The 21448-nt window shown below is 38.8% G+C and overlaps 1 protein-coding gene across 4 annotated transcripts in view; it reads right to left on the bottom strand.

The window, feature by feature from the left end:
* Positions 1–6481: 6481 nt before the first annotated feature.
* The window catches only part of PPP3CA (protein phosphatase 3 catalytic subunit alpha), a 170430-nt gene continuing 155463 nt past the window's right edge, over positions 6482–21448 (bottom strand). The window contains exons 12-16 of one of the 4 annotated variants that reach the window (XM_062493819.1): positions 18925–18942; positions 16583–16667; positions 12687–12784; positions 9999–10028; positions 6482–6800 (exon numbers count right to left, since the gene is read on the bottom strand). In XM_062493819.1, the coding sequence (XP_062349803.1) occupies positions 6607–6800; positions 9999–10028; positions 12687–12784; positions 16583–16667; positions 18925–18942 (425 nt within the window). In that variant the 3' untranslated portion in view covers positions 6482–6606. The remainder of the gene's footprint in view (positions 6801–9998; positions 10029–12686; positions 12785–16582; positions 16668–18924; positions 18943–21448) is intronic. The other 3 variants (XM_062493817.1, XM_062493816.1, XM_062493818.1) reach the window with 3 other exon arrangements.

The following is a 21448-nucleotide window of genomic DNA, read 5'->3' as shown; positions in this document are numbered from 1 at the left end:
AAGTTTTCTGCTGCTTTTCAACCATGATCGGCAAAGATAACTTAGCTGGACTCATGCTGGTTTTCACTGTATTCCTAGATTTGACTGGCCATGTCCAGCTTACTTGGCTAACAGGTCATTTTTCCATTCCTTGTTAGCTTTTTATTTTTCTCTGAGATGTTAGTTGCAAGCCCTACCTTACAAGGCTAGTTGAGATTTAAGGTCCTTGTAATTCCTGCCCTCTCATCCTGCAGAGAGCCCAGGCTTTAGCCAGTCATCCCAGCTGACTTCACGGCAACTCCCTTGTACAAGGTCCAAACTCCCTAGTAATAGGCATCCTTGCACTAAGGCTGAACTGATATAACTCTTCAGCATGTAATAAATGCATCACTCTATTCCACAATCTGCGTTTCTTCCTCTGCCAGGGCTCCGAATCCCAATTTGTTCCTTATCGCAGGTCTGCCCTCTGAAACTACTTCTCATGCCATTGCCTGCTTTCCTTTCCGACACGACTGCCTTCAGGTCAGTGCCTGAACTCCACTATAATCTTTAAGTGCATCTAGTCTAAGGTGAATTTTATCAGCCTAGTTTCTGTCATGGCCTACCTAAAGCCCTGGGAGCTTGGTACAGCTTCCTTATCTCACCATCTCAGACTAGTGCAGCATTGTTGCCACTGTCTCTTCTCCCAGCTACCTTGAAAAAGGAGTGAAATAAATATCCCAACCCCTCCTCCCAGTTCCACTACTCATTCCTTTCCTTTCTCTGACACTCTGATCCATGGATGTGGGGCCTTCTCAGTCCCTCAGCTCTGCAGCTTTATTTAAGCTCAGCCAGTGTCAGACCCATATTCCCTTCAGGGTGCTCTTTCTTTTCAGAAAAATGCAGTCTGAGTACAAAGCTTATTAAATATGTACTGAAAACAATAAACCACTAAGTGACAAATAAACAAATTAACCCCTCCTCAGGCAACCCTGTCAGGTTACTTCTCCCTCCCCAGGGAGGCACAAGACCTCTCATTTAGGTGATGTCCAGATACTGTGCAGATCTGCACCACAATAATGATTTTATACATACCACATGCTTCGGCCACTTGCTTGCTGAATGCAAGAAGGGACTATTCCCCTCTGTAAAAATTTGGTGAGATTTTTTTTCATGACTGCTTCACCTTCTGAAGGATCAGTAGTAGGTAGGACACAGTAGCAGACGAAGAGTGAAGAGGGTCCTCCCTCTTGCAATTGATACTTACTGGATAATCTGGCAATGAGATTTATTTTTATTATTAACTATTATTAAATAATTATTAATAATATTTTTATTATTCCAGTCTTTCACTGTACTCTCAAGTCTGGCAAGGCATTCATTTTCTCTTATCTTTTTGGATCTGTACCTTAGTACATCGCAGCTCTGCACTTGCAATGTCCCTCTGCATCTTCCACTTTCTGAGGCACGGCTCCCATCTCTTCAACTTGCAATGTCAGAAATGTCTTCCCTTGTCTTAAATTACTGGCATATATTGTAGAAATTTAGTGGCACGTGCAGGCAACCAGATCGAGTCTTTTCCTCCCCTCACTCTCCACTGGTGAGACACACCTGGAAAGCTGTATCCAGGTCTGAGCTCCCCAGCACAAGACAGACATGGACTTAATGGAGTGAGGTCAAAAAAGGACCAAAAACATGATTAAGGGACTGGCAGACCTGAAGAGATGGAGAGAGCTGAGACTGCTCAGCCTGGAGAAAAGGCATATAAGTACTTGGCGGGGCAGTAAAAGGAAAGAGCCACGCTCTTCTTGGTGAGGGCTGGGAACAGGACAAAAGCCTTTGGACACAAACTGAAATACAGCAAAATTTTAAATGAAAGGAAAAGTCTCTTCTACTCTAAGAGCTCTCAAGCACTGCCACAGCTTGCCCAGAGAGGTTGCAGAGTCTTCATCCCTGCAGATAGTCAAGACCTGACTGTACATGGCCCCAGTTAACTGCTCCAGCTGATCCTGTGTGAGGAGCTGATCTCAGCGCTGTAATGTAACAGCAGTTTTGTTCTATGCCAGATTCCTCTGACACAGAACACTGAAAAATTAGCCCAGGTCGCAGTGTTCAACTGCTTATTCAAAGCAAAAGAAGACTATAAAATAGCCAAATATTGAGAGCAATGGGCTTGCTCAATCACAGCATGGTCATCAGCATCAACTGCCTCAAGAATGCAAAAGCTAAAATATGAAACAACCACCTCTTGCTCAAGTCTTGCTGCTCTAAGAATTGCCTAACTGGGTGTCCAGACCCAAATTTCCAGCAAACAACTGTGCCAGGCTTTGCCCAAAAGGGAAGAGGGGCCGTGGGAAATCCCAGAGCAACTAATGATGGCTACAAGTGGAGCTTCACAAAGGAGCAGACACTGTCACCATGCCTTCAGGCTTCCCACTGGCAGCTAAATCAGTCCTTCAGCACATTCTTTGCCAAGATACTTTACCTAAAACAAGCTTCTGACAGGGATGAAAGAGCCAAGGCAGCCCTTACCTTTGCAATCATTGGCAGAATACTGCCCAGAGCACACAGCTATCTGTCAGCCTGATGAAACCTGGTGTCACATGTAAAACTGAAACTGCTCTCGAGTTATTTAAAAATATATTTAAAAAAATTCAGGGCCTCACAAAACTTTTATTTTATAAAGCTTAGCAGGCCTGATACTGCAAAATCAGCTCAGCAAGACACAAAACCCAACCCCTATGTCTAGCTCCATCATCTCTTTTTACTGACATGAAAGTGCCCACAAGTATGAATATTTACATATGAAAATGTGAATGTAGATATATTTTTTCCTAAATCATTGAAGACCAAGAAATCTCATCCTTTTACATGCCCAAAATGGCCGCTTCTAAGGGGATTAAACATCAGAAAGCAAACTGAAAACTATTTTTTCAAATGGTTGTTTTGGTGCTTGTGGTTTTTCAGCATTTGGAATAGCCGATTCTCACATCCCTCTCTTAGTCAAAGAAGTGGGAAGACTCATCAATCTGACTAATCTGAGCAACAGTATCTTGAAAAAAAAAAAAAAAAGGAAAACTGATTTCTAAGGATTAAAATCGTAAATTCAGCTTGCACCCAAAAAATGTCCCCAAAATTTTCATTATTTTACACTCTGAATGCCACTTCACTAAAAACTAAAGCTAGGGAAGAGAGATATCAGGACTCCTCTAGAGGCCTTAGAAGGGAAAAATGCTGAAAGAATTCCCAGCTGCGCCCAACTGTTGGCAACACTGGCACAAGCTTAAGCAGGGTTAAATCTACTGCAGTTCTGGAGGAAAACCCAGACAAAAACTGAATGTTGTCTTCTGCAAAAAATATACACCAAGACCTAATGCACTTCATATTTAATAGCTGTTGAAAAGCAAAATTATGCTAGTGCATGAAATAGTATCAAATACCATCTCACACAGCAAGATTGAAGTTGTTAAAAAACACAGGAAATCTCTCAAGTAAGCACCAATGATGGTTTTGGCATTAAGGTGGGGTATTTGGTAAGAAGGAAGAAATCTGTACTGGGAGACACAGTCCAGTACATGACACATCACTCTTGAGGTCACAGAATCCAAAACTTAGCCTTCAGTGACAGCAGGGTTTTTCTTCAAATTCATCCATAGTTTCTTCTGCATTAGGAAACTGGAGGGAAGCTGGAAGAGACTGGATACCCTGAAATGAGACAAGCTTTGGAAGTTGTTTTTGGTCCTTCCAGGAACATTTGAGTATAGCTTAGACTATATCCCTTGAGCCATCCAGAAACTGTCCTACGTCCCCAGTAGGATGGCAGAGCTTGCTTCAGGAGGGAGCCAGGCTATCCTACCTGGATACACAGGACACTGCTATTTTTCATGCTCCAGGCAATTTTCATTCTTCTGAGATGCAAATAAGAGTTTCAAAATCTCCTTTGTGACCAGACACTTTGTACATTCCCTAGTGGATCACTCATCCTGAGCTGACTTGCTTACCTAACTCTTCAGCAACTACAACAGACATTTCCAGTCCCACCTCTGATTTGTAGCACAGATCTTTTGGGTAAGATCTACCTAGAGGCCTACACACAGTCGCTGCTGAGCAGAAAAGCCCCTTTCTTACTGTCAGATTGGCTGGTGGAACTGCCAGGGCCCAAGTGAAATGCAAGCAGACAGCAGCCACTGCTGCACTGCCCAGCAGTGCTGCTGTGTGCGGCACAGGGCGTCTCCACAGAAGAACTTACCTCAGGTGACCTGTGGTGTTCTGTTAGCACAGGGCTCAGTGGGCACGCAAACTGTCACCATTCCCTTCTTGCACACACCGTGCCCGTGAACCAGAGGGACAAACAGCTCCACCCAGCAAATGAACGCATGTGTCTGTGCTGCACCTCTACACAATCTGAAATGAAAAATTACATCTGAAGCAGTCCCAGATATTATGAAACCTCTTTATTTTTGCCACCTGTCACGTTTCATCAAAATTAGCAAGAGCTAAAGCGGGAAAAACATATAAGAAAGCAGGCACTGAGCCTGCATTTAATAGTGGTACCTGAAAGAAGGACTAAGGCGATACCCACATCACTGCAGCATTTGGCATCATCTGTCAGTTCTTCGCAGGATGATGGACTTGGGAAGGATGGTGAGCACAGTTAGGGAGAAAGTGAGAAGACAGAACTTTGACAGTTCTTCTCTGACTAAAAGAGAGAGCATTTGAAATAAAACTGTAATAACTGTAAATGATACTTGTTGACCTTCTCAAACACTCCAGATAAGGGGAAAGCACACAAGAGCACACTTGTTTTCTTGTGCACTCCACTTGTGGGTTACATCCTACTCATTTTCGTGAAAACCCAATGTTCCAACCAGACCTTGGGGGAAGTCTGCAGAGATTCAGTAGCCTAGAACAGCTAGGTAATACACGGGTTTATTTCTTAGTTAAGAACTGACCTTGACTCATGAAACAAGTCACTCATGTCTTACACCAGCAGTCTTTTTCTGTCCAAAGCAAAAGAGAGCAAGAAGTACATGTGCCTCATGCCTGTGTGCTTCTGCCACTAAGACAGCAAGAAAGTGAAGAATACTTAAGTTCATGCACATTTTTATTGAGTAGTAATATAAAATGCTTCTTTCATTGTTACAAGTGCATGCTTTGATTGCCAACATTTCGAAGTCAAATTACAAAGGCAAGGCTGTAGGCTGTAGTGAATTACTTGGGCACTTATACAATTGTTAAAAAATATCAATGGACTGTTTGTTTTGTTTCCTTTTCTTTTTTAGAATGAACCAGTTGAAACCCGTAACTGATATACAAAGGGAAAAAAGTGAAAAAATTACACATTTTGTGGCACATGACAAAACAGAACAAAATGACTAAACCATTATGACATTAACAGTTATCATGCATTTAGAATTTCACATGTAACTACAAACTTATTTAAATTTCACAAGGTTTGCTAAACATGCTACCCATCTATATGTGCACTGACAAGCTTATGTTAAAAACTTTAAGAATACTCTCCCCTTAGATTTTTCAAAGCTTTTTTTGATTACAAAATTTCAAAGGCATTAAGCATTTTCTTTTTAGAGAATATAAAGTACGCCAGTATACATACATTTCCAGTATAAGTCAGACCACTAAGCGCATTACAGTCCCATACAGGCCTATACAGCCATTTTTTCTTAAAAAACATGCATAGGCAGATTTTTACAGAATATAGATGCTTTTCACTGCACTTAATATGGTGTCTTGTTCACTATACTTAAAAATGCACCACTCATAAATATTTAAATTCAGCAAGCCACAACCAAGACTTGTTTTACCAAAAAAACCCCAGAAAACCTCCCAAACCAAACCCCCCTAAATATAAACAGCAAAAAAAGATAAATGTTATAATTCCAGTTTTTTTTTTTTTAACAAAGAAAAAGACAATTGCTGCCAAATTAGTAAGGTAAGTGTTATATTTAAAGAAGGGCATTGAAGCACACTAAAGAAACCTGAAACCTGAGGTAAGCATAATCTGTACAAAATTAAACTGTCGCTCTCGCTCGCTCTCTCTCACTCTCTCTCTCTTTTTTTTTTTTGGCATTTTAAACAAATTTCCAACTTTTTTTTTTCTTTTTTTCTCTATATTTTTAAAGAGTGCCTAATTTATTTCATAGCCATTGTCTGACAAGAGTAGCAAAACATTATCAATAAATAGTCCTTATTTAGTTTGTACATTTTTTTAAAAATGTTTCGATGTTGTAGATGTTGAGTGCTGCAACTGTAAACGTACAATAGTTAGTAAGAAATTAAACAAAGTTTTCATGTCCAGTAACATAATAAAAGGCCTTTCAGTAACATAGCTAGACGTTCCCAATGTAGTAGGAAAACATGTTCATTCCCCTAGCTTTGCAATATATACCAGCATGAGCTTTCATTTTTCTACAAGCATTTAAAGGCATATCCAAAGGAGGTGTCTCTCTCCCACCCGCCCTCCCACCAAATTAAAGTTGACGATCTCTTTGTTGATGATTTTTGTAAACTGAATCCAACACCTGGCCCCCAGAGCAAGTAAGCTATCATCAGAGGCAAGAACATCCCACTGCTGACGTGCAGCAACCCCATCGCGCCCTGCAGCTCAACCCCCCTCCCGGACAGTGGTCACTGGATATTGCTGCTATTACTGCCGTTGCTGTCCGTGCCATTAGTCTCTGTGGAGATTGCCTTGTTGATGGAGTTAAGGTTGGCATCAGATGGCACGTCTCTGCGCGGAGGCATTCGCTCATTAATTCGATCTAAGCCTTTGGCCTCTTCGAAGCTAGTGATCTTATGCTGGGGTGAAAATCCTTTGATAGCTAAATAAAGGATTATTGAAAAATAAAATTAGCAAGACAAAACTCTCAGCAGCTTCTTCCCCAATTTAGCAACAAGTGTGAGAATCCTTCTTTGGGAAGGAGGCAATGAGAAGATCTGACACCACCACCAACTCCTTACCACACTCAGAAAGAGCTGGGGGCTCACCACTACCATCCCTTCCAACACAACTGGTGCTTTCAACATGATCAGCTTCCAGTATTTTGTTGTCCACTGGGGTTCAGCTTAGAACACCAAGATGGTGACATGAAACTACAGTTTGCACTTTGGAACCATGCTGAGGGCACAGCCCTGAGCTGGCGAGTTGACATTTGCTGTCATCATTTACAGCCTTAAGGACACCGTGCCTTGCCCTAATGCCCTTCATTAGGCACAACTCCCATTTGACCTTCAAAGATCATGCAAAAAGTGCTGGCTACTTCCAGATGATGACATAGTGAGGGCACTTAGTGGGATATGCATTAAAAGCTAAGGAAGATCTGGGGTGACCCTACAACAAGTTGCCTTCTGTTCTCAACACATGTGAGCTGCTTGTTGATTACTTGGGGCAATTATGCTCCCTGATACAACCCTTGGCTTCTAGAAAGCAGCTTGAGTCAAACGGCAGGAACGCTGTGCAACACAGATTCAGAGACATTGTCATTTTGGAACAGCTACATTGGTTAGCTTAGGAAATGCACTGACAAAAGACCAAAGTTCCAACTGATCCTGAGGATTTTTGATCTGCCTTTTAGCAGAGACATTGGTGAGGAGGCCACACCAACATCAGAAGGAAGCCAAAGGCTGAGGAATGTATTCACAGACTGTGATTTTTATTTAATTTTATTCTCTCTCTAATTGAAGTGTTGAACATCTTTAGATTAAAAGCAAAAGAGAAAAAAAGCACTGTAGCCAAAAAGCAGGTCACAGCTCTGTAGATAATTTGCCACAGCCTTCTGTGTGTTTTTTCTCTTATCTGTACCAAATCAATGCACTGCACTTCCAGAACTGGAACTTCTGCTAGGCCTCTATCATAACATGCCATAGAGCAGAAATGGTGTGTTAGTACCAGGAAACTGCAAACTCCCTGGGGCAAAAACAGTAGGGGAGTTTCAGAGATCTAATTCAGTATTCCTTCTCCCTTTTCCTCTTTTTACCCCCAAGTACTCTCTTTCCAATATGCAGTCCTGATTCTGGACAAGCTGATAACTTCTGTTAAAAAAAAAATCTAACACACCCAAAACCCCAGAACATCCCTGGTACCAAGCTACCACTCCTTGTATTTAGGGGGGAGCAAGAAAAGGCATTTTCATGCTGGTTGTGCCAACCTTTACTGTGAAAATTTGCAGATCCTGTTTGCCTCAGGATTTAGTTATTTAGCCAGTTTCTCAAATATTACATTGGAACTTTGTGAAGTGCATGGTTTTCAACATGTATTATACTTCAACTCAGAAAAACAACATAATGGTGATGAGTCAAGTGAGCAGGGACGGAGCAGTGAAAACAGAACAGGTCATACAGTGAGTTTTCTTAAGGTTGTCTTTTTTAAAAAAAAATTATCTTCTACCACAAAATGAAGATGTCTAACAAGCACCCATGCCAATCCCTTAAAGCAATAGTTTAATGGATGGCTGCACTGAAGCGGAAGCAGTTGCCTTGTTCTGGAGCTTGCTAGCAGCACAGCCCAGCTGGTGTTACTGGGCCCTGAAGGACAACTGGTAAAGGGTGAAACTTCTGCTCCATCAGAAGCTTCACCTGTGTTGTAGAGCAGTAGTTGTGACTATGGTGACAACATCTAACTAGCAAGGACAGCAAATCAAGAATTAACTTGAGGGGTGCATATTGCTGGCATGGGGCACATTAAGGGATTGTATTTCCAGTAGACACATGATTGTCTGTAACACTAAAGAAGGTGCTCTGCTGTAGTTGCTGGTCAGACAATGAGAATTAGCAGGTTACATTGAGAGTCTATTAAAACACAACACATAGTCACAGAAAATCACAGAAAACAGCCAAACTGTCAACAAGAATGCACACTGCAGATTAGAGATTGCTGATAGGAATAGATAATTCCAACATAAATAGCAGCTTACTCACTGCTATTTAGAAAGCAGTTGTATTTTCTCTTACTTGTTTTTTCTGTAATTTTATTCACTGCTTTACAAAATTCAAAAACAAATTCAACTGGCCGAAAGGGCACATCTTACCGAAGGACAACAATCACCAGATTTTGTTTTTAAATTAACTAAAAAAAAAATACCCACAGAAAATTTGAGAGGGGCAAGAACAAAATACAACTGAAGAATTTTGTTTTAAAGGGGAATTCTGAAAATTCTTCTTCCAAAACTTCATAATACTGAACAAACATTGTACATCTGCATTGCAATACATGGTTACTTTGATTTTAACTGAAGTGTTAAAAATTATTAAGGGTTAAATTAGAGGTCTGTCAACAAAACATCAGTTTTCAATACTGAACATTCAGAAATCTTCTAAGGCAGCTAGTCACTTTATATGCAGCTAAAATGGTGCCTGTGTTAATGGTTTCTCTAATGTAAATATTCAGCGTGTAAACTGCCACAACCAAAAGAAGCAGACATCTTGCAGACAAATGTCTCATGTTGTTTTACTTTTAAAGGGAAACAGAAACATGCTGTACTATAACAAAAGACTAAATTTTTTTTTTTATTAGTGACCTAAAAGAAAGGAAACAAACTGAAGCATAAATAAAGAAAAAAGGGAAAAGAAACAACAACAAAAGGAGAGAATATATAAAAATCTATGTGTTTTCCTTGACCAGAAATTGCTGAGGATAGTTTGAGCCAGCCTCCAGTGCACAGCTTTAGAGCTTTGTGTCACAAAGCATTTACGAGCTGCTGCCAAAGTTATGTCCCGTGAAATCCAAGTTCCCTGATCTCCTCCTGTGACATTACTCAGTGCTTAACTCAACATACAGCAGCTCCAACATGTTTGTAACTTACAGAAAGAATAAAACCTCAACAGCAGCAACAGAAAGAAAAACAAAACAAAAAAACAAAACAAAACACTTTCCCCTTTAAAGCAATTACATTTTGGTTAATACCGAGCCACGATTGTTAGCCCAACACCCACACAATCTGTACAAGCTACAGCAAAATGAATACACCCAGCAGAGCCCTTATCTGTTGTGGCACCAACAGAAAGGGGACTGGCCAATTTACCTTCATCAGCCTCAATAGCCTCAACAGTAGCTGAAGAGAAGAAAGGGGTAGCAAAACGAATGAGAAAAAATGAGCAGAGGATTTCAACTCCAAGAACAAGTCAGTGAATAGCAAAGGAGCTACAACACTAATGTTACTGTAAGTGCTGGATTTTGGCAAAACAGACACACAGAGAAATGTTTACACAAAAACAGTAATTTGCAGATTGAATTAAGCTAGAGTTTGTTTTAAAGTAGAAGTTTCACAAACAAAACGCTGTTAAAGACACATTTAAGAAATTTTCTTTTGACTCAAAAGAACTACAAAACATAAATGTCCTCCATATTGCACATCTGACCTGAAAAGGTCATTATATAATTGTCCCAGCTCTCAGTAAGAGCAGTTTGACTTGCCCTGACAAAAGAGAACACAAAATGGCATAAAGCCATTGCACAAAATTCATACAATTTACAACATCGGCCTGAAAAGTACTGATGCCAGTACACGGCAAAGGAATTCCATATACAACTTCACAAAATTATTTTTTTTCTCTCCTGACTAAAAGAAACATCCCCACAGTATGGGATGCTCAGAAAGCTTTGCCTGTGCTCGCAACTTTGCCCAGTCTGCTCCATCCGTAAACCTTATTTTTGTCAACCCACTCCCTGAAATGCAACATTTTGCTAATATTTTATTTAGATCAATGGATGTAGATGTAAGATTGTATGTTGGACCTCCAAAGTTGCAAAGTCTGGTCAGAGTGCAGACGTTGTAACCGGAGATTACTGCAATGTTATGAATACCATGTTACCACTGTTGTGAAATCATTAATTGTTCTTAAATACATAATTTCATTTGAATTTTAGCCATCAGCTTTGGTATGCTTTTTTTTATATAGTCAGAGATTTAGAAGCTGATGCAAATTATTAAATGCAACCCAACATAGCGAATATTTAAAAATAAATTTTTATTTTCTCTGAATTTCTCTGGTTTAGAGAATAGCTCAAGAAGTCAAGTTTTTAGGAAGTCCTATCTTCTTTTTCGTCTTGCTTTCCCCTATGTAAAACCCAAACTTTTATCTTCCAGTTAGGAAATTAAATATGGATTAAGTTATATTCTGAAATATCTATACTATTATCTTGTTGCATGGGGAAATGAGAGGATTTAACCCTCATGCACCAAGTTAAGCCTATGCCTCTCAAGCAGCAAAGCAAGAGAGATGGCCAAAAAACAAGGAACAAAACCAATGCAAACTTAAAAGAAAAAAAAACATGATAACTAGGATGAGAAATTGAAATGAATAACTAGATCCAAACCAGCACTGACACATTAGAAAAAATGATGACTAAAATGTATACTTCCACAACAGAACATACCACTCATATTTTCTGTTAATACATATGGCAATATGTGTGCTTAACAGAAACTATATGAAGTTCAGAGTATTTGGTGAATGGGTACTACGTGTTAACTAATGCAGAAGCTTGTGTATAGTAATGTTTTACTGAGCCAGAATACTGCAGTATGAGGAGATTTTCCTTTTAGCCATTTTAACAAGAACATTTGGCAATTTTCTTAAATTAATTTCTATTCCTAATATTTTGCCAGGGCAAAAATAGCAGTTTCCTTGGACCAAATTCTCTAACAAATGTAAAGCAACTGTGTGGTGAAAAGCCTAGGTGATGAAGACCACAAACCCATTAAGAAAGGCCTCCTGTGAAATCATAATGCAGCATTTTCAAAGCAGAACGTTACTATGTCCATAACACACAAGTCATCAACAAGGAAAAAGAGAAGGGGAAAAAGAGGTTTACCACCATATACCTGAACCTTCTAGATAAAAGAGATAGTAAAGGGAAAAATGTAGAGAAAGAATGCTCCAGGAAGGGAACAGGAAAACAAGAGGCTGAGACTGTGTCTAGGTTATAAAGCATTTCTATTTCTTACATCTACTACCAACAGAACCTCAATACATGAGAGACCTTTATGTGTGCCTGCAATATACTTTACAGCAGTACACACAGAAAAAAAAAAATAAGGAGAGCTTCCAGTAACAAATTAAACACTTCACACTCGTTATTCCAAAAGGAAGCAAAGGCAGCCCTACTATAGACTTACCAATCTCCTATAATAAGACGCACTTGGTGTAAAACTCACAATCTGTATTGTGTTTGAGTACAAGGCAAACATGGTGTTTTTAAGAGCCTCCCTTCACTTGGGTTTAAATCAGACTGGAATTGTTCTCATGTTGTCACCTAAAATTTCTAGGAAAGAAAATCTAATTCTAGAGCTATTTTCCATTGGTGGTTCTCTATGAGGAAGAACAAATCAGATAAAGTAAGAGTTTCAGTGTCATAAGCTAAGTTGAACCTTCAGTATGCCATGTATCTGCTCTTAAGAAAAACCCCAAAAGATGCTCCAAACTATGGAAAGAGTGCGCTGCAATACAATCCTGAGCTACCATTCTGAAGATTTGATTTCTCTGCCCCATTTTCTCTGAAAATTGATAATATGCAGTAAGTCTTGAGAAGTGGCCTTACATGAACTGCTCACAAATGCTCCAGCACAAAAAACTGCCTGTTTTTTTTTTTTTCTGTCCTCTGAGCTTTTCTTTTCCCTGAGACAGCTGCGGTTACTTTTCTTAGGTTCTGCAGTTGAAAACCAATTGTTTTATTACACAGGACAAGACACACAGGCAAACAGGCTTACCGCTTTGCAGTGTTTGTTTTCCTCCAGAGAGCACACCACTGGGCAGCATTCCTGTTGGAGTCAAACCTTTCAGCGTCAGCACACTCTCACTCTCTTCTCTGCAAAAGTTAAAAAATAAATGAAAAATAAAACCACCAAAAATAAGTTAACGTATTTTTTAAGAACACAGGATATGTTTAAGACATCTTAAGCTACACATGCCCTTCAATAATTTCATCATCTCTAATCTCCTTGCCAAGATACACTGAATTTGGTGATAACATCAGCACCAGTGAAGTCCCCTTCACTGCTGTGTATGTTGTTAAGCTGTGCATCACACAATAAGCAACTCCTATTGTATTTACCATTATAACCTGCTCCTATGGAACAGTATGTCTGTAAAGCCAAATCTGAGAGGAGGAGGACCAGAAGGATCAGATATTGCCAACAATGCATTTAGGCATCTTACACTGTGTGGTCCAATATAAACTTAAACTGTTAGTTTGCTCTTGTCTACACTAGCAGGCAGGTGCATCATTTATTGATGATCTCCAGCCACCTAAAGAAAGGCAGCTAAAAGCTCATTAAAATTAATAAGCACTTTCATCCTTGCTAGCACTGTCCTTAATAATTTTGTATGCTAAAAATAATATGGATTCAAGAAAATTGCATTAGGAAACCGAAATATGCTTTGCTGGTCTCCAAAATACATAGAGTTTTTAAATACATGGCAAGGGAAATACAACAGCTCTATCCAGAGAAGACTTTAAGTAAAGCTTTCTACAAGGACTGTAATGCTGCCTGTGATGACATACTTTCTCAGCAGCAAAACTGACCCCAATTCCTTAAGAGAAACCTATTTGGAAGTGCTTTACTTTGAAGTATATAATGACATTATGCTGCAGGAAGCAAATACAAAGAGAGAATTTAGCTCCACATTCACTTGAGGATAATGTGGTTTTGTCTATAAAATTGTCTCTCAGCAATTCTACTGCTTACAATTTTCTTTGGACCTACATGCCTGAATGACTCAGGTATTTTAAACAACTCTTCTTTACCTACTACATATACTCTTCAAGTTCTATTTTTAGTTTGAAAATAATTCTTCTTGAACTCACTTTTCACTATATAATAGTCAAAATCAAATTGTGACCATTTTGCTTGCAAGCTTCCCAAGCAATTAGAACTAATGCAAGAGCAAAATATTTTCAGAATTCACACAGTATTTTTATCATCATCAGTTACACAGCAAAGCTTTTGCTTTCTCTCAATTATTCAGTGCATTATAAACCTTTTTTTTTTACTTAAACTGCAATGGCACTTTTAGCTTCACCCTCATGGGTTAAGTTTACTAACTGTATCTTTATTAATCTTTAAACTGCACATGTACAAAGTCTCTGTTACAAATATCAAGATGTTTTAGCCTTCAGTGTTCCTTAATTTCTGTTTGATGTCACTTATTTCTATTTCAAAAAAGGATAATAGATTAAGTATTTTATTTACCTCTCTCCAGTCTAGATATACCAAAAGAAAAGTCAGACTTGAGAAATACAGTTGGAGAGAAGCAATGACAAAGGAATCATGAAGTCTTCAATTTAGCTAAAGCCAATCCTTCTACACTATCTATTCTCATCAAAGGTAATTTATAACATTTGAAACTCAATACAATACTATTTTGATATCTAATGTTTTACAATAAAATGGCTGAACATTAGTGTTTAGCATTATATTCAAGTTACTTCCTCGAGGAAAGGGACAAAGAAGAGATGACCAAGTCCTTTGCAGATGGTCAGATTAGGTGCTAATCGTTCAGAAAGCTTTTCAAGAATTAGTGAAATAAACTTCGTAAAACACAATGACTCAAACAGGAACTTTGAGGGTTTCCAGAACAAGTTGGTATATAGTTAGATGATAGATGATGGCGTGGCTGCAGTCTTCTTAGGGTTACACACAACTACCTGACACTTGTGCTTACATGGATTATGCCGACAAGACAGAAAAAATAGCCCAGGCTTTTCTACAGGAATAGTGTTTGCAAGATTACCTTGTGAAATTTTTGCTGTCCAGCAGCCTGTCACCTAGCTGAGGAGAATCAGAATTTCTCAGAAAAAGAGAAAGGTATTCCCAGTGGTGGCTGGGATGAAATGTTACTCATCCTCCTGGAAGACTGGTCACAAAACCATGCGTTGCAGGTACCTGTTTATTTACTGAATATGCCTTGGTTGACAGGGAGGATGTGCTGTATTTGCTGGTTAAAGCTAAGGGAGAACAAATCTATTTTTCATCTTCAGTCTTTCCTGCAAAGCTTCCAGGACCATCAAAAGTCAAGAACTGTAAAAGGCTGTGCTGGTTCTGGCTGAGGCAGATTTAAGATATGAGGCTCATGCATGTCATTGTACACAGAGCACATGCAGGAATTACTCTGTATCCCTCTTCTATCCTTGAAACCCGGGAAAAGCTTCTGCCCTACAGACCCCCTTGAAAAAGTCTGACACATGGCTGATGTCAATCATCTCTGAGTTCTAAACCCCCAAATACATCAGCTGATCATCCAATTTCAGACTGTTCTGCTTACTGAAGTTCTCAATTATTGTGAATTAATCCTTTATTTAAAAAGCTGGTTCACAATGGAATACAGTCAATCCAGAAGCTGTGGTTCAAGGTTATGGGAGAAAGCTAAGTTTCCCAAACTTTGTTTGGTCAACTATCATTAGAAAAAAATAATTGTGCTGTTTTATGAAGATGGTAGCAGCCACCTCTCCAGGCTCTTTGCCAGACTTGGTACAGAGGAGCAGGTGGAAACATTTGATTGCTCCCCCATCTTGTTCAGGGAAAAAAAGGCATGATGCCAACCTCTTTTTTTTTTTTTTTTTTTTTTTAATGGACACCACTTTGAAGTAGATCATGCATCACCAGTAAGTCACTTGTAAAACTTTGGGAACCCCAGGTACAAGGCTCTCCATCTAAGTTTGCTATTTAAAGCTGTGCCGCTGTAATCTGCAAGGTGTGGTTGAGCTGCTGTGCCCATGCAAAGCCCTACAGAGAACCTGCCCACTCTGGCATGCTGCATTCCAAGCAAACAAGTTGGACAGTTTCCACCAAAATTAAATAGTATATAAATATTTTATTTATTCTTCTTACATCTATCATGTAATCATTACAGTAAATGTTTTAGAACTCCCTTGATTTTTTCACTAAGCATAACAGCCATCAACTGACTACAGCAGACCAACACACAGCTTCCTGAGGAAAAGAAATCACTCTGCTGAAAGGGAGGGAGAACTGTGTTTTCTATATTTAGACTTCTGCATAGTACAGCATGTTTTCTTTTCTGCTTAGAGACATCAAATGTAGAGTTCTAAACATTGGGTAGCAATTAGTTACTCATGTTCATGTGTTTGGGGGAGTACAGCCCAAAGGAACAAGCTGCTGTTGCCTGCACAAGCATTTCCTGGATTTCTAGGTAAATGACCCTGATGCTTTCATTTTTAGTCATTGTTACTCATGGCTGTAGCAACATCTGTGGGTGACAAAGTGTGACAGCTGACTTCTTTTTTAATGAGGGGTGATGTATAACATACCGTTTCCCCACATTTAACACTTGCCTCACAGTGGCTAGAAGTTAATTAGTACACCTGGTCAGCAAAAGTCTTTAAAAATAGTAATTGGAATCTTTTTTTGCTGATGTCTTTTGTTCATCTGGTTGTATTCAGCAGAAGCTCTGAGGAAGACTATTCAGAGTCAAAATAAATAACAGCATTGTATAAATAAAACAATCTCTAAAAGGCTGCAGTAGAACTCAGTTGGGCAGTATACTAAAATAGCAAATTTGCTGTTTGATTAACAGTTGAGTGCTCTAAGTAACCATTCAAAGACATCCTTCAACACTAAAGAACTAAAACAGCATAAAACCTTACCTTAACACTGAGAAAACTCTAGCCATTTTTCCTATTGCTCTTATCTTGTTCCTTATAACCTCCTTTCGAGCAGCAGCTGTTGCTCCTATGGAAAAGACATTAAAAACAATTATAGGGATTTGTAAACAATTCATCACTAAATACTCTCAACACTAAATATAAGAAACATCATATTAATTCTACAGTTTGCCAAACTAAACCATATTTGTAGTGAAAATTGAAAACACTATTTTTCTCATTCCTAGTTAAAAATTATTTAAAAGATAATAAAACCTAAGGGCAGAGTCCTGGAAACAAGCATGGGATGGTAGAGATGGTGGTGGCTGGCAGTGACTAAGAGAATTCCACAGAAAAACCTTCCTTCTAATCACTGCTATGGCCTGCTCAAAATTACAATTGCTTTGAAATTTGAGAACTCCCACAACACTCTGCCTTAAGAAAAAAGTGTAGTGCAACACAGACTACAGTTTGGCTGAGTTTGAGGTGTACTTGTTACTTGGATGCGTGCAAGAGAGAACCACCTGAATGGAAAAAGCAAACAGTACTTATTACAAAGGATCCCCCACATCCCCAAGAAAATGTTCTGATATACTCAGAAAACCAGTTTCATTATCAAAATCACAACCACATAGATCACAAAGGATTTCTCCTAAAGGTTTCTGAAGGACAGCTAACCTTGACATGTGGGTATGGCTGTCTGACAACTCCTGCCTATTCAGACACCACTACACACCACAGTAACATTTCTTCGTTACTCCAGAATTTGAGCGCAAAAATGAAAATTCCTCTTTTTAAATCCTAGCAAATTGATCAGTTCTGTAGAGCCAATCAAGGAAGCTAAATCAGCAGAAAGGGGCAAAAATGAGGAGGACATTAGTGAAGAATATGCTTTGATGAAACTGGACAAGTGGTGATGGAATCAGAACTAGTATCAGCATGCAACAATCCAACACCTCACAACATCACACACCATCTTTCCTGCCCTGAAAAACTGTTATGACAGGTGCTCGAGGTCATGGAATTTATTACTTCAATGGACTTTCTTAGGAATAGCCCGGTAACTAAGGGGAATGATATGTGTGTTTATCTACCAAAACCAGGAAAGGTGATGGTGTATTGGAAAATGCAGCATCTGATATGATGTAATATCAGGATACTGTCCTGGTTTTGGGAGGAATAAAGTTAGCTTTCTCCTTAAAAGATAATCAGAAATCAATACTTTCAAATCTCCCACATATAAAGATAAAAATATAAAGCAAATAATAAAACATATAAAGATAAAAAAGATATGAACACTTGAGCATAAATGTCTAATTCCAGACAGGAATTCCATAAGGAGCGGGAGAAACAGCTGTAATTCAGCTGTGACTGAATTAATGTAATATACTTTTAACAGCTTAACAAAAAATTTAAATAAAACAGCACCAATTCAGCTGGGTACTCTTGGAATAGAAGGTGGCACCTTCCTGCCTCAGTACTATGATCTCACAGACTGTACTCTCAAGATAGACAAGATATGGTTTTCAGCCCTTCCTATCCTTAAAACACTTCAGCATAATTTGTCTTCCTTTGTTCCCCCAAGCATCATAATCCCTACTTGTTTATTACAAGTCCACGCTGTTATAAAGATATTCAAAAAGTTGAACAGCAATGAAGAATACAGTTTAGAATATTTGAGAACTGAAAACGGGAAATATAATTTATGACTGAAGTGAAATACAATGTCCTAAACTTAAATACAAAATAAGTATAGGAAAAAAACCCTTCCATAATCATAAAACACAACAGGCTCAAAGGGAATATTTTGTATCTCACTGATACATATTAAAGTTACTAAAAAAAATATGCTTAAACGATTTTGGCCTCCACTGAATTTCCTAATGGAACAAATCTGTGAAAATGACATGTTTATTAAATATTAGTAGTAATTTTATTTATCCTCTCTGGTTTTATTAAAATAATTTCCTAAATAATGAAGTTGATATTCACAATGCTTTATTGCTCTGTTAGTTTTGACTAAATATCACTAACCTCACAGTATGTGGATTTCTTAACTACTTATACATAAATTTTAGACTCACATTCCAAGTGTGTCTAGTTTAATATTTTGAAATTCACTGTTACTGCAAATCCTGATGAATTACTTGAGCTAAACTTTAGCACTCTGCTATCTGAAAGTTAATGGGTCAAAACATGAGAACTGGCTATAGATAAAAGGGTTAATTTTAGCCCTTGCAAACATTGCCTGATATCCTCTGAAGATTTTAACTTCCTTTCTTAGAATCACAGACTCATTTAGGATGGCAAATATCTTGAAAAGATCTTCCAATATCTAAACAAACCCTTTTTGAATGAAGGAACTTAAAAAAAATGTTTAAAACTCAAGTGCAAAAATCATTTGGGGGGTAAAATAAAAGCTCTGAATCTTACTTCAGTAATTTACAAGTTCTACTGGATTTCAGATTGGTATCTGAAACACAGTCTGCAAGCTGGATATGAAGGATTTATATGAAATGTAATTTAAACATTCAGATTAAGCAGCACAACAAGGAAAAACAAAGACTATAAATGCTGACAACACTCTCAGATGTAGGATTGAACAGATTTAAAACAGTGCTGAATAAAAAAGTCAACACCAAATGTCTCACTGGTATCCTAATATATATTGTGTAGCTAATCATTAGGAAAATTAATAAAACGTAAGCCTTCCAACTTATTGAATACCTTTCTTCTGTGCATAAATGGGATCTTCTTATGAATTCCAAAGAGGGGGAAAGAAAAAGATCAGTGATGTTTGTAGAATGAAAACAGAAAATAATACAAAACATTTGACAACATCAATGGAAATGTAATGTTTAAGTAGTCTGAAAAACAGAAAAGAAACAAATTAAGCAGAGAACATCCAAAAAGAAAGAAACAGATTGAAAATGAAAGGGGAAAAGCAACCAACCAAAAAAAACACCCAAACCTTTTCACCTTAAAGCCTTGTTAGTAGGTTTTTCACAAAATCAACATGCAAGCAGGAGACCAGCAGTGGTGTCACCATCTCTCACAGACTTTCTCCTACATTATTGCTGCTGCTTTGATAAGGCTTAATCACTTCTCAAAAACAGCCCCACCCTGGCCATGTGGGGTGTGCCTGTGTGATGATGCCTCTTTTGTTAAAAGGGTCAAACAAATTCCTCCAGTTTATTTACACCTGGTATCTCACAGAGTATCTTACTGTCACAGCCATGTCTGCTGCTCCTACCAGCATCTGTGCTACCCACTGCACACCTGTGTTTGTTCAAAGCTCCAGCAGCCCTCAGTGAGCAAATTCAAATGCCACCACCATGCAAGGTACTGCATTTTAAAATCAGCTGTTTGAGGGCAAGACTAGTGCAGCACTTGGTGCCCAGGCACAACTGCACCAGGGCACATGTTCTGGGGACACTGATCATCTAGTGCATGCTGCTAGGTTGGTCCAGAGGCAGAGGACACAGACATGCCATAATACTGCTCACAGGAAAAATGCTTTGGGAATGGGAACAACCACATCTGGCCAAACCACAGAGAGAAAAATAAATACAAAGATCATGTAAAAATGACATTCTGACATGAGCTCACAGAAATTAAGCATGCACTGTAGTCCATCCTTGCTGGTTTGCAGGAACAACAAATACAAACCACTGGGAAAATGGCTCCATTTCTCTCCCAGCTAAAAATCAAATTATTGGCAAGCTAAGAAACGCTCATCAGGCAGTAGTACTAAGGGATTTGTAAGTAACAGACCTAAGGACAAGGTTCTTGCTTTTGCTCTATCACTCTCTGTTAGTTGCTGCTGAGCTGGCCCCAGGCACAGTTTACTGTACTGAGGAGAGGTGGCAAATGTCACATACTACTACTGTTCAGAGCAGAACCAGGTTATGATTGGCAGGAGACCTTTGACTTGGGAATTCTCTTTAGGCTGGAACTACAGCACTGCACTGGGAAACTGTTTTCCAGTGCAGGCATAAATACAGTAGCTAATGGCTCTGACAGTGGCTTTATTGTGAGAAGGCTGAGAGCTACAATGTTGAAGGCAATACAACAAATAATGCAGGTAATTTAGGAGTGTCTTCATGCTAAATCCTAAGGACGCATACAAAGCAAGCAGTGCATTTGTGTCAAACTGTTTATTGCATTATTGTACCCTTTTAATTAGCAGTTTAGTTTATTCAATCAAATGCATGAGGCCAGAAATGTTGCTAATTAAAACAAAACAGAACTCTGACTGGATGCTGGCTAGGTAGAGGTATTTGCAGCTCCTGTTGCTAAGTGATATGTTTGATGCACAAACATACAGCACATGAACTAACATTTGCCCAAGACATTTTTTTCTGGATCAGATTATACTGCAACCACCACAGCAAGCAGGAAAGAGAAAGTACAGCAAGAGGAAACTATCAGAGATAAGGAAACTTGACCTATCATGTTCTCTCATTTTTAAAGTGAGTGAAACCAAAAGGCCAATACAGGCCAGCAGGGACATATGGGATAAAGGGCATTACGGTATTCAGGCTTTTTTCACAGTAAGCTTACACAGAAACTGCCTACAACAAATTGATCAGATCCCCAGGATGTGTTTCCTTAGGGGGGAAAAAACAGTGAGGGGGCAGGGAATAAAAAAAGGAATACATGCTGTTGAGCATCCTGCTCATGGCTGGATGCAACATACATGACTCAGAACTAAAAATAATAATAAATAAAAAAGGGCTCACAAGAACACCATGCAGTGAAGTCAGGCAATACTGATGGGGCTTTGTTTTGAAGGCAGGAATGAGAGGGGAAGACAGAAGGCAAGAAAGTGTAAAAGAAGGTAACGAATGATCAGTGCAAACCATAGTG

This window comes from Cinclus cinclus, chromosome 5 (assembly GCF_963662255.1).
Source record: "Cinclus cinclus chromosome 5, bCinCin1.1, whole genome shotgun sequence".
Lineage (NCBI taxonomy): Eukaryota > Metazoa > Chordata > Aves > Passeriformes > Cinclidae > Cinclus > Cinclus cinclus.
The sequence above is the reverse complement of the archived record's forward strand: the minus strand, read 5'-3'. Positions and strand labels throughout refer to the sequence as shown.